At 38.5% G+C, this 14,803-nt stretch overlaps 1 protein-coding gene across 2 annotated transcripts in view; it reads right to left on the minus strand.

The window, feature by feature from the left end:
- Positions 1-14,803, minus strand: part of unc13c (unc-13 homolog C (C. elegans)) — a 196,708-nt gene that overhangs the window by 118,726 nt on the left and 63,179 nt on the right. For both annotated transcript variants that reach the window (XM_087793270.1, XM_087793269.1), the window contains exons 7-8: positions 4,366-4,585; positions 1,941-2,168 (exon numbers count right to left, since the gene is read on the minus strand). In XM_087793270.1, coding sequence (XP_087649396.1) covers positions 1,941-2,168; positions 4,366-4,585 — 448 coding nt within the window. The remainder of the gene's footprint in view (positions 1-1,940; positions 2,169-4,365; positions 4,586-14,803) is intronic.

Below are 14,803 nucleotides of genomic sequence, written 5' to 3' on the forward strand. Positions count from 1 at the left end.
GCAAGATCAAGGTCCACGTTTAGTGGCTGACCTTTCAGGTATATGGATTCAATATACTCTGGGAATAATCTGGAATCCTCACACAGCCACTGCCGACTGCATCTATTGAATGATGAATGAATCTCAGCTTAATAAATACGTTCCGAAGTGGGACCATCAATAAGTAGCAGAGACTAGTATGAATGCATTTCTCAGTTATTGCTCTGTTCATATCTTCATAAGAGCCTTCTCCATTTCTAGTCCTTTTTACCGGCTTACCACCCCTCCCTCCCTCTGGAGCATTGACATTGTAAGATATGCAAGACAGGCAGTAAGTGAGCTGACGTGGTTACCGCAGAGATGGAGTGTGGGATTTAGGCTTCCTTTCTGACCTTCTTTTTGCAGCCGTTTAACCAGCAGGAGGAGATGAAACCAAGACTATTATGCCACGTTTCATCAGTGGTTACGACAGGAACACAGGCAGACCTCGAAGTATGTGTTGAGCATTTATTTTTCTTTATGGTTTCTATATATATCCAGATATCTATATATATATTCAAGATATGCATCTGTCTGTCCGGTCCATCAGTAATAGATGACTCACCAAATATCATTTATATCATATTATCTTGATTTTATTGGTTCTGTTTGCTCTTAAATTTTGCTAATTTCAAGCTATTTCCACAATCGTTGTAATTGATTTTCTTCTCCAAGTTACATTTTTGTTTTATAAATATTTCTGTGGATTCAGATGGTCATCCAAACACTACAAAAAAAAGTATGTTACATCATAAGCATTTTTTTTTTTTATGTAGTTAGAATCTGGTATTTTTTTTCAAAAAAACTGATAATCTTTACAGCATCTGTTCACTTAACCTCGGGTTTGAAAATCTGAAAAACTTTTTTGACATGTATTACAGGGCTTTAGTGATACACTAATCTCACAATACGATATGATATATAAACCTCAGGTTACGATTCAATACAATGTATTTAGGTCGTGTTGCAATTCGATATATTTCGATAAACTTGCTTTACCCTTGATTATAGGGGACAATGATTTTTTTGGGACGTCTTGTGATCGTTCCACTCTCGTTTGCTTGAATTAACAGAACTGAAAGCCAACATATGTTTAAATATCGGCTCAATAGCTGCTGGGGTCGACTGTATCCTCTCGTCCCCAGTTATCGCCTGGATTTCGTGGGATTTCAGCTCTGTTTTAGATTTGTTCTTTTGGCTGTGGAGGATTTAATTGCTGCTGTATAGTGGCTGGAAGTTTAATTGCAACACCAAAATGAACAGTGTGACTATTTGTTAACAGTAAATAAAAAATCTAATGCTTTACCTTTAAACTTGACTTTATAGAAAAACATAAACAATTAAATAGACAGAAGTAGTAGTAGACAGAATATGACAGAAATAAAATATGATTTGAAATAGAATAAATATATTTAAAAAGATGATACACTACTGTTGAATATAGTACAGTATCGTGAAAGACAATATCGACAATATATCTATTTAATACAAAAAGTTAATAAAAGTATCATGGCTGATGTATAACTAACCTTTGCAGCCGCATAAACATTCCGGTTACATTTCATTTGTTCCAATGTTTAACCAAGGTCAAAGGCTAATGGGCAAAATCTCGGGGTTAATACGATGCAAATACAAATTAGAGCGGCCTTTGTCATTTGGGACGGGTTCCCCTTGTAATTGCTCATTTCATTCATATTTGCTGTGGAAAGGGTTAAAGGTGAGACTCCGAGTCCTCCTGACGTCCGCGGGTCACACGGGGGAGCATTAAGACATTACTGTGTCATTGTGGAGCTGAGTGATGGTGATTAAGCGGTAAGTGAAAGCTAATAAAACCCCTGCGTTGCTGACGGATGCTATGATTAATCAATACTATTTTAACGGAGCCATAAGCTTTATGGGTTCGTCTGCGGAGCCTCTCTTACCTGTGATGCTGATCTTGGCCGACCACTTGGAGGTTCCGTCCAGCACGGCCTGCTTGGCCGTCTTCAGGTGGCTGGCGAAGTCTTCTTTGGAGACGTCGAACATTTCCTGGATCACCTCGAACACCTCGGGTCGGTTCTTTTCCCTGATCTTCATGCGCTCCTTCATGGCCATGATGATGTTCTGGGTCTTGTCCTCGGCTCCGTGTTTGGAGCTCTTCTCAACCGCCCCTGTGAGGAGAGTTGAGAGTTTGAATCCCGCCGAGATAGAAATGCAAGTCAAAGCTTCTTTTATAATGAACAGAATTAGAAATCCTGATGAAAACAGGAACTAAAGGTTGCAATAGCCACATTACTTTAGGAATCAGCAGTCCAGTTAAATACATTTTTGATACTACAGTAATGTTGAGAGTGACAGTTCTAAAAGTACTAATAATAGTGTAAGTACATCGTAGTACAAAATTTCTGTTCTATTGATTACTTCTGTCTTAAACGTGTGCTTTAAAAAGAAAATGGTATTTTCTCTGAAGTAACATTAGCCTGTGACTCTTGACACGTCAATGCGCTCGTTTTAGTCATATAATGTGCACATTACAAAAAAGGTTTAGGAACACTTATATAGATAACTGTGGGCCTCATGTTGCAGGTGGTATTATTATTGGAATCAGTGAAAGCTCTTCAACAAAAATAGATGTCGAACAAGGTAGTGAGGTGGCAGTCACAAATTTAGATGTTACTAGCCCGAGGATTGGTGAGAGTTATGGTATTTTTAGCAGTAGTTAAATTGGTTGGCTTGTGGCCTGAAAAGTTGTGGGCTCCATCCCAGCTCCGGAATATAGTGTGCCATTGTGTCCCTGAGTCACTTAACCCTGATTGCTTGTGATGGTGAGCTAATGTGCTGCGTCATAGCCTACTCCCATCAGTGTGCGAATGGGTTAAACTTGTCTGCTAAAAACAGTAATGTTTTTAATGTTTTTAATTATTTAAACTATTTAAAATGATTTAATGTATTTGGAAAAGGTTTCGCCGTAGTGTTTTTAAAAAATCCAAATCATAGTTGTGTTATTTCTCTCTGGTGTACTAGCAGTGTGTAGACCTTCCAGGTCTGGTTTTTGTTTATTTTTTCCCTCTGGGCTCCATGTTTTGGTTTGCTTGGGTAAGTTTCTTGGCGTTGTTAAAGTCAGGTTTGCCGAGTTAGTAGCAGCAGCCAAAGTATTTGTTAGACTTTAATCTATTCATTGTTTTAGATTTTAATATCACCTGCCTTGACGTTATGGCTTTAGTGAGTCAGGAGGGTCAACGCCCCCTAGACTAGTCAGGGTGGTTGCAGTCACATTAGTCGTTATGGTGACATGGGTCATTAGCATGTTTACATTCCTCACTGCACTGCACTGCCTACATAACATTGTTCAGTTCATGTCTAGTTGTTTTGTCTTTGGGATGGACCAGTTTCTGTCTCAAGTTGTTGCCAGGTTAGAAGTGAACGACCACTCGCTCTGCCTCCCACTCCCTCTCAGCATGGTCCCTCCTGTGGTGCCACAATGATCGGTTGGTTTACATAAGAAAATGAGTGTCCACAGGTGGTTCCCAGCCAGGGTTTTCTAAGTAGAACAGCGAAATGGTGAGACTTATAGTGTTAAAGCAGCACACAGACTTTATAATAGTATTTCCGCAGAGTGTTTGCGCGACATAGTTGGCTTAAACCGTTATAATGTCTGTGAACAATTTGCATTTCAACGTGAGACAAAAGAAGCTCTTATCTCCGTTAACTCTTCAGATCCCAGCGTCGCCTCCTCAAGTGTCCTCGCGAGTGCAGATTTCAAGGAGATAAAGACGCACCAGGTCAAGCTTGTTCACATTACGCTGCATTGTTACGCCGGCATGGCTGTTACAAATCATGGAGTTGGTAACAACCGTAGTGTGGCTAATCTACTTAAGAGTTTTGCGAGGATGGCCATGAGCATCACCCCCCCACCACCACCACCCCCAATCTCGGTTCCCTCCATCAGACCTCGCTCGTGCGACACGCCTGCAACAGTCCTGATTGTAATGAGAGATGGAAACATTAATCCGAGCGTGAGGGCGTCATGTTCTGGAGGACACTCGAGGAGAAAGGGGGGGAATGCATATCGCTCAAACCCTCGCAACAGAAGTCACTTGCAAACTAACAGTCGGTATTTATAGAAATGTCGGGAGGAGAAGAACAACAGCATTATGAATGCTGAGGAATGGACAAGATTCAAGAGTATGAGGAATTTCAGATTAACTGTATTCCAAATCTCGCTTTTTTTGTCTTTTGTTGAAATCTGGGTCACCAGGCTGCGACGTCAATCAAACGTCCGTCATCAAAAAGCAAGAGCTTCACGTCTTTAAAATTCAGAAAGCATCCTGTTATATGACAACGAAAAATAAAAAAAAAGCCTCTTACTTTGTAAACAATCTGCGTTGAGGAGGTCCTGGCACTTCTCGTGGCATTTGACCCCGCACTCCGAGCAGCGCATGCCTTGCCGAGCGATGCCCCACAGCAGACCTTCGCACTCATGGCAGTACGTGGGCGCCGTGGCGGTCCAGACCTCGAAGTTATGTGGCGTGGTGGAGGATATCGGGTAGATCAGCGCCTGGAGAGTCTTCTTGAAGACGTGAAGTTTCTGGAGTGGTAAAAAGAATAGACGGTTCAACTTTCTACATATTGATTTTCAAACGATCTGCATGGAGAGCGATATAACTTGATCATCCTTCAGATTCTCCATAAAGGACAGTTAAATTCACTCGTCCTCTCTGCTAAACATGTTATTCACTGGATATTACATTAACATTGTTAGGAGTGTGAGAAAAAATAGATACACGGATATATTTATATATTTTTTTCACGTTACAGTATCAATATTCACCAGCATTGTATAGATTTTTTTCAAATATATCTTTGATCAAATTAAAATATGATTTGAAAGACATAGTTTTGTTTTTTTAATACTGTGTTTTTTTATTTCAATAAAGGATAATTCAATCTTTTTATTTATAAGAATTCACAGTATTTTTGTGTTACACTTATACTTCCAGCGACTAGACAGCAGTCATTATCTTCCACTTCCGCAGCTAAAGGACAATGAAATCCCGGGAGATCCCGGCGATGACCTAGTACGAGAGGATACAGTGGACTCCGACAATTTTTAAAGATAATGTGTTGAGATATTTATGTTCTCTGTTCAATTTATTCAACCAAAAGACATTAGAATGATTGCAAGATGTTACTAAGATTCCGTGTACCTTAAAGTCCAAATACCAAAAATGCAAGCATGTCAAAATACTGTACATTGTAAGGAATCGTATCGTAAGATAGAATTATTGTATCAAATCGTATTGTGAGATTAGTCTATTGCAACATTCTAATTCAGTTCATCTTTCCTGAGAAGTTACTATTTTTCAACTCCTGGAGACACTGAAGCAAGACACAGCAGAGCAACAAACAAACTGAAGTCAAAGTTCATATTAAATTCTCTTCCTACAATATATTTGTACACACTAAGAATCAAGAGCGGTACCTAAACCTTTTAACACAGGGTCCACTTCACAACTTTGTGACTTCTAAATGCATAAGTCTAACCATCAAAGATGAGCGATCGTGTCGCCCCACACACTGCCACTCGTTTATCTTCGGTTCTGAGTGCAAAAAAAACAACTGTCAAAGTCAAGAGCAAGATGACCCAGACCAGGGTCTGAGGTGTGGCACAGTAGATGATATAGCATTTGAAAATGCTAAATTTAGATCAGGAAATTGAATGAAATGCCTTTTTTAAAAGCACTTTTTAAACTGTCCACTAATCTTTCTACACTATCCACAAGCAAGCATTGGAAATATTGCTTATAGATCAGAAAAAAAGCTGAGTCTTAAAACAGAGCCCTCAGGGATATAAATGTGGTCCAAAGAATAAGCATCAGCATGTTGAGCATTTCAAATGTAGCTAATAATGTAGCTGCCACTACTTGTTAGTGAAAAACAAACTTTGCATCATTTGCGATGCAACAATCAGCCAAATGTGGTCAGAACCGCTGCCAGGCCCACTGGGTCCAAGAAAGACAAAGTGATGAGCCCGGGGTCTCGGGAGGAGAAGTGAAGGATTACTGGTGGGTCTGATTCAATAGGTATGGATAAAGAAGGGCTAATTTGTGAGGCGGAAAGACTATGTTGGCCCTAATTTAAAGGTAAACAAACACACATTTCATCAGAATTGGCTTCAGGTTCGATGTTAGTGACAGTTTGAAAAATGGAGCTATCCCAGTTATCCCTAGACATTGGCCTTTATGGTGTGGTAGGTTAAAAAGAGCAACAAAAAATGGCAGTATCAACAAAAAATGAGTCCATGAAAAATCACCATAACGCTGACTCAGCAGAAGCCCATGTCTGGTTTCTCCACAAAAAGATAGTCCTATAAACAGTAGGTTGTGTTACACTAGTTTACAATAGTTGTCAGGTTTAAAATAATCACAGGTGAATGTTACTGGTTTTCTTTTAGTTATAATAAACACAAGTAACTTAGATAAATATTTGTTTTCTTTATTTGCTGCTAGTAACAAATTCCTTACGAACCGACACCGGGAACCACTGAGATGTTTTAAGAAGATACACCTGATGATATCCAAGGGGCGTCAAACTCAATAACAAAAAAATCAATTCAATCTTTTTGGACATTGATCAAGCTATGTTCCTTTTTTCATCACAATATCAACATATCCCCAATTTGTGAAGAACAAAAGAAGTACCAAATCCAATGAACGTTCATCTACTTAATTGTGGTCTCTTAAGTCATCATCTGCCGCCTGACCTTTTTTAACGACTGTTCTTATACATTTTTATTCATGTATTTTTATGTGGGCTTTTTATGGAGCTACTCAGTAACAGGAGATGGTATTAAAGAGCAGATCTAACAGCTCCAACCGCAGCGTGTAATTATTTAATTTACCAAATAACACGTCTATCCCGTCTCTACACAGCCTGCATTCACACCCTTGGCTTCCCTCGACCTAGAGAAGCATGAAGCAGCTGAACTTACAGTATTTATATTAATATACCTTGTTTTTTTTCAATTAATTGAGCAAATGATATAATGCATAATAATAAATATAATAAATCGTTGCTTGCTATAAGGGCACATTTATTTCAAAAGAATACATCAATCAATTTTTAAAAATCCTTAAAAATTGTCATAAGTCAAAACAAACCCTCATGATCCCTCCAATATTGCAGGGAATCCATTTTTAATGTATCCACATTTTATTTAGCTATGTAACTTTATACTCCTCTTGCCTTTTTTATATGTGTCTTGTGTATTATCTTCATGGCAGAGTGTTCATGGAATTCTGTTCTTTGTGTTATTTCCTTTGATCTTTGTACTTTATATTTGCACTTTGTCATTTCTTGCTCTTTGTTCTATTTATTTGGACTTTGTTCTTGTATTTATGAAACTGTCATCTGCTGTGAAATGGAAACCCAATTTCCCAACGAAGATCTCCATCTATTTTTTATTTTTATTTATTTTGTCAATTTATGAAGACAAATGTTTTTTTTATCTTGAAAGCCAAAAACCTAACTAGACATAACCATAAGTTTCCAAATATGGAGGCGATGATGTAGTTGATATACTATAGTTTATATTAGTTTTAATTTTCCTTTTCATGACAAACATGTATAACACTTTTGTTAAATGCAACAAATGTGATCTAAGCTGGTTTATTGATACCTTTTATTTTGTGATGTCTTAATGAGGCTTCATGATACAGCGTCTTCAATTTAAAGGACCACCAGATGTCACTCTCTGCTTTGTTTGGTGCTTTGCTCTAGTGGTCTTTCAAACTGTATCGTGATACAGTATCAGCTGCTTCATGAAGCCTCATCAACACATCACTGCTTTTGAATACTTTTAACAAGGTTTGAATCTGTTAAAGTATAACTGATTTGAATCGCTGTTCCGGCATTTCCTTGTTAAATTTATGTTTTCAACTTTTAATTAATGTATTAATAGTCAAATTGTTATTTAGACATTTTAAATTAATGATCTTTCATGTCAAATTCACACCTGACAAATATTGAGAATGTAATTAATTTTGGACAGATGGACGAAGATACTCCATTATATCAAATTTCAGAGCAATTCTTTAGCCACAGGGTCTAAATAAACTCAGTATACTTGTGTTTAAATGCAGCACTAGACGGGTTAACTAGCCTGCGGCTCCCGGGGTCACCTCTATTTGCTCACAGATTAGAAATTTCTGGTCAAAGCAGAGAGAAGATTCTGCATCAAACACTTGGAATTGACCGAAGCACGCGCTGGAATAAGCAGTCGACGACGATTGAATAAATCAATATGACTTAAGCTGTCTAAATATGTTTCTCTGGTTTGATCCCACCGTGACGACCTGCGTGTCAGGAGTGAGGTTAGCAGTCGGGAAGTAAATCAGTGTTACATCTCATTAAACCCAGATTAACAGCGACCTCAGTCCACTGGTCGAGATGCAATCGCTGAACGACCAAAGCTTCTCCTGACCAAACACTAAACTTGACAAGAGGATCCGTCGCCTGCCAAACGGAATCCTTTTCCCCCCAATTGAATGCTTTACTGCGGCGTCTCCGGCCCCGCCTGTAAAGAACGGGTCAATTTCTGAAGGCGGGATCGATGGACGCTGTAAATAAAGGTATACGCCAGGATGTGTAACCAGATTTAGAAGAGGAGCGACAAAGAGAAGAAAGGCGGTCGGATAAATCCTCCTCCTGACTCAGTGTTGACAGTGCACTTTAGCACCTAAATAGCCGCTCGCTACTACATCGACACACACACACACACACACACACACACACACACACACACTTCCACACGTGACCAAATGTCAAGCGATGACAGAACAACAAGGCCGCCTGACACCATCGAGACGGAGGTCGCCGGTCCTCACAGGACTCTTTAATGAAAACACAAGAAGCCCCGAAGAGAGATTTTATTTCTTTTTAATCTGGGGGCGATGAGCCGGAACAGATGCTTGAGATTTATTCACTGCTTAGACCCAAAAGTAAAACCTCACTTTCCAACGCTGACAACCGCCGGTCGAGGATAAGTGAGTTCAGATTCTTTACAGGCGATCGGAGGCTGTTTCTCGTGGAGATACATCAGTCGCTTTTTTTTTTTTTTTTTAAATCGACTTCACAAAGAAACACTTTGACGGCTTTATCCATCCGTTCTCCAGCTGCTGCGTTTCATCAGCGACGTCTAAAGGGGCGATACCTGGTACCAGTGCGATACCTCAGCCCACGTAGACTCCGAGTGTCATGCCCCCCCCCCCCAAGTTCGCAAGAAAGTTTCAAGTTCATCCTGTTATTGTTTTGACTGCAGAGTGAGCGCTCCTGCTCGTCTCAGAGGATCGCTGAAGCGTGTTCTCTCGGTAAAGTCAGGTTAGCATCACGCCGAAAATTCAAACGTTATCTTTGTGGATTTATTTTTTATTGGGCGTGTGCCTTCAAAAAAATAAAAAAATGTAAGATTTTCCATCAAGAGACCAGAGACAACACAAGGGATACCACAAACACATTTGTGTTTAGGCCTTCGGGTCAACTTGACCTTGAGATAACACAAAAGTTAACATGAAATCTAACATTCCAGCTTCAAAAAAAGGAAATCAGTTCCTACATTTAAACTGATCAATTCAACCATCCAATACTGATACACTTCCATGTATTCGAACAAAAACTCGATAACCTGCTTTCATCTTATCCTTTCAAACCCGAGGAAGCAGTGGCAGATTCCACCTCTAACCTCCCTCACATCCTCCGTTCCCTTCCGTCTCCCGACGCCGTCTGTCAACACCAACGGTCGACTCCACGCCCGTGTGAACTCACCCCGATGACGCCGCGACAGAGATGGGTATCACCCGCCGACACCCCCCAACCCGTCCTCCCTTTTCACAGTTTGCTTTCTGATTTCACCTCCTTCTCTCCTTGTCAAGCTCTTCATTGACACCACAAGTCACGCTCCTCAGATCTCTTATCACGTTGTTGACTGTTGGGCCTCAACTAACCATGTCGGAGCTCCAACCCTATCACGTGTTGTCAGTGTCTGGCACGAACGATACACAGGCTTTTGTCTTATTTTAGGGTAAAAATAATGTGTTTTTTGTTGTGTTACTTTGGGGTACAAATAATCTAGTGGTAGTCTTTGGGTGTTATTTTTGGGGTGAAAATTATCTAGTTGTGCTCTTTGTCGTTTTAACTTGGGGACAGAAATAATGTATTTGATTGTTTGTTGTGTTACCTTGGTGTAAAAACAAACTAGTTATTGTCTTTGTCGTGTTACTTTGGGGGTAAATATAATCTAGTTTTGATTTTTGTCGTGTTATTTTGGGGTGAAAATAATCTAGTTTTGGTTTTTGTTGTGTTATTTTGGGGTAAAAATAATCTAGTTGTCGTCTTTGTTGTGTTATTTTGGGGTAAAAATAAACTAGCTGTGGTTTTTGTTGTGTTCTTTCGGGGTAAACATAATCGAGTTGTTGTCTTTGCAGTGTTACTTTGGGGTAAAAATAATGTAGTTGTGATCTTTGTTGTGTTATTTGGGTAAAAATAAAGTAGTTGTCGTCTTTGTTGTGTTATTTTTGGGTAAAAATAAAGTAGTCGTGGTCTTTGTTGTGTTATTTTGGGGTCAAAATACTGTAGTCGTGGTCTTTGTTGTGTTATTTTGGGGTAAAAATAGTGTAGTCGTGGTCTTTTTTGTGTTATTTGTGGTAAAAATAATATAGTTTTGTTTTTTGTCCTGTTATTTTGGTGTAAAAAAATCTAGTTTTGGTTTTTGTCGTGTTATTTTGCGGTAAAAATAATCTTGTTGTGATCTTTGTTGTGTTATTTTAGGGAAAAACAAATAGTTGTCGTATTTGTTGTGATATTTTGGGGAAAGAAATAATCTATTTGTCGTCTTCGTTGTTTTAGTTTAGGGTAAAAATAATCTAGTTGTCGTCTTTGCAGTGTTATTTTGGGGTAAACATAATCTAGTTGTTGTCTTTGCAGTGTTACTTTGGGGTAAAAATAATGTAGTTGTGGTCTTTGTTGTGTTATTTGAGTAAAAATAAAGTAGTTGTGGTCTTTGTTGGGTTATCTTTGGGTAAAAATAAAGTAGTCCTGGTCTTTGTTGTGTTATTTTGGGGTGAAAATGATGTAGTTGTCATCTTTGTTGTGTTATTTGTGGTAAAAATAATCTAGTTTTGGTCTTTGTCGTTTGTCGTACATTGATACTCATAACAGCATGAATGAAAAAGTGTCCAACACTAGCTGTGACAAATAAAGCCCACATTATTTCTAGGTTTCGCTTCCGTCTTTTGAACGAGCAGGAGTCCCAGCAGGTAGAGTCGACCCCGGTTTTAGCCGACAATTGAAGAGCTCCGCTGCTCGGATCACATGCGGCTCAGATCTAAACTCCCGGCCTGCTTGCTGGCCCAAACGTAATGTTCCTTTTTCTGCTCTAAAAAGCAGATAAATGACAAGCGCCATGAGAAGAGATAAATGAGGCGACTGTTGAGGGTGAGCTCGGGAAACGCGAGTGGAACGTGTTGATGCAAAAGACTGACAGTGCAAACAAAGACGAGACGGAGGAATGAATCAGATGTTGCTCACGGGAGTCCAGTTTTCATCTCATGAGGTCTAAGTGATGACGTGAAATGCCTTTTAGAAATATGCAGGCGATGCACTTTCTTTATGAACAGCCCTGATTATAAAGAAGGTTACATTTTGGTGAGCATACTGTCTCTTTTGTTACCTTGAATACAGTGGTAATGATTAAAATGTGGAAAATTGAACCAGCATGACTGGCTTTTTTCTTTACCAAATTATGGTTAATGAGGCTTCATGATACTGCATCAGTTGTTTCATGATACAGTGTCTTCATTTTAAAATACCACTAGATGTCACTCTCTGCTTTATAATCTTTGACTCTCATCTACTAATTCAATAAAACCTGGCATCATTTTCAAACTGTATCATGATACTGCATCGGTTGTTTCATGATACAGTGTCTTCATTTTAAAAGACCACTAGATGTCACTCTCTGCTTTATAATCTTTGACTCTGATCTACTAATTCAATAAAACCTGGCATCATTTTCAAACTGTATCATGATACTGCATCGGTTGTTTCATGATACAGTGTCTTCATTTTAAAAGACCACTAGATGTCACTCTCTGCTTTATAATCTTTGACTCTGATCTACTAATTCAATAAAACCTGGCATCATTTTCAAACTGTATCATGATACTGCATCGGTTGTTTCATGATACAGTGTCTTCATTTTAAAAGACCACTAGATGTCACTCTCTGCTTTATAATCTTTGACTCTGATCTACTAATTCAATAAAACCTGGCATCATTTTCAAACTGTATCATGATACAGCATCAGCTGCTTCATGAAGCCTCATAACTTCCTTCCAGGAGAGTTTCCTTATTGGTGGGTCGTTAGATTCTGTCATTTCTTCTAAAAAACGGCTGCAAAAGTCTCAGGTTGTTAAATACTGAGCTCAAGTGATGGTCAAATCATGATATTAATCTATTGCACCTGTTTAATTATGCAGCTCTCTCCGATGTTGAGACTGTAACTGATCCTCCAAAGGATCCTTATTCCACATGGCAACCCAAAAGACCATTAAAGTTAAGTCTTTTTTTTTCCCCCAAGGGTTTTTTATTTAACATTTTGTTCCGAACTTTTCAAGTTATTTTGCTAACGGACAGATTTTCCCCCCCAAAAAAATCAAGGAACTGCGTTCGGAAGGTAAATTCAAAGAGTTAAAACTGAAAACTCATGAATACTTATTTTCACCAATATTTACAGAAAATATTCATACTGTTTCATGAAGCTTCATCGACCCATCATCAGCGAGTTTATCCTTATGCTTCCTGTAACTTATACATATATATATAAGTATAATATTCAAATTAAAATGTACTTTTTTAAACATTTATTCATTTAAAAGAGTCAAGTAAAACTCTATTGATTTTTATTTAGGGCATCAGATTCGGGTCAATGTCAATGCATTTTCATTTGCACCACAAAGCAGTCGGACCCAAACGTAATATCGATTCTTTCTTTGACGGCATCTTATTGCGATGAATCTACGTCAAGCGTTTCTGACAACTAACAAGGGAAAAAAAAAGGAAACAAAAGAAATATAAAATTCAACTATTCCTCCCTCTGACTATCTGTGACTGACTTGTGAAGAGATTTGTTGTCAGGATTTTCACGTTTTTTTTTTTTGCTTTCTTATTTTGCCCTGAGGTGAGACTCTCAGGCTCTCGCTGTCAAGACTGTCAACTGCTCAGCAGTGACTCTGACAGAATGAAAAAAATGATTTTCGCTGGGTTTTGGTTTTGGTCATGGCTGCGGCGGGGAAGGAAGCAAAACGAGGGCAGAATCAGAAGTATCTGCCATTCACTGATCCATGAAGAAGTTTAAACATTCAAATTCTTGCTTGAATACTGCTACTGTTGCAATTATATAATAAATTTATTATTATTCAATTAAAATGTATCAAATAATACAACACGTTCTCTTTTTTTTACGCTGTGAAAATATGTTTCAGTTGTTTTCTTTATTAAAAAAATGTTTTTTATTTATTTGAGGTTTGATATTTTTGATAAGTCTCCACCTGTGATTTACTCATTTTCTAAATAAAGAAAATACTTTAAAGAGAAAACAAATTATAATAAACTAGTGATGTGTTAATGAAGCTTCATGAAACAGTGTCATTATCTTCAGAGTCCACTAGATGGCGTCTCTGCACTATTTTCTTTTTTTTTTAACAACTGTTCTAATTTAACATCACCTCATTTTCAGAGTTATAGCGCCACCTACTGACCTCTAGACAACATGACACTGTTTCATCCGAAGCTTCATCGGACCATCACTATAACAAACATCCTTCAAGTTAAAAAAAAAACATACTAAACTCATTTAGATATTTAATCCTATATTGTTGCTCTACTTTCATTTTATCTGCATAATTAGATACATTTTTTTTATAAAATATCTCAATTAGACAACAGCTCTCTCAGAAATCCTTAACAATATGCGGGATCCTGATGGTATTCCAGAACATTGAAATCAATTCATCAGTCTTTAAGTTAAGCAACGTTTTGCAGCAAACAAACAAAGAAAAATATAGACTTACATTCAAATTTCAACCTTTTTTTTCTAAACAATTCCTCATATGGAAGCTTCAATACAGGGACGTTACAGACGAGCAGCATGAAGGTATTTGAATGTTTTTAATGATTTATTTTTGGACTAAGATGAAGACGAAGGAAACTGAGCTCCAGTCGCTACAATAAAATGAACAAAGAGTAGAAAATCAAAAGAATCACGTTTTTTTGTTCCAGAATCAGCCTGTGAGTCCAATGGAGCTTTGAGTCCAAAGGAGGTTTTTCTCACTCATAGTGATGCTCGCTAACTAGACGGGACCCCAGCTGTTTGGCTACACCTTGGTTGGCACGACTCCGCTGGCCGCCGGATGTGCTTGTTGTGAGTCATGAGCTGGCTCGCCGTGGTCCCTGGTGGTCCCTAATAGTTTTCTGCACACCTTTTCCATCTCCATCTAACCCACGAACACCCTGTCCACGTCCATGTTTCCTCAAACCTGGCGTACCAAGTCGTTTCTTATGTGGCCTCAAACTCAAAGTCCAGTTGATATGATGACCTTTAGGGATGTCAAGGGTTTGAATGTTGTACATTTGTCCTCAAAGGTAGGTCCTCAATATAGTTCGGACAGTGCTGTGCGGTGAAATTCACCGTTTGTGTCTCTTACAACAATATAAAACACAAAAAAAGAAATACAAAAAGAAAGTAAACATG

The sequence above is a fragment of the Callionymus lyra genome, chromosome 6 (assembly GCF_982586985.1).
Source record: "Callionymus lyra chromosome 6, fCalLyr1.hap1.1, whole genome shotgun sequence".
Classification (NCBI taxonomy): domain Eukaryota; kingdom Metazoa; phylum Chordata; class Actinopteri; order Syngnathiformes; family Callionymidae; genus Callionymus; species Callionymus lyra.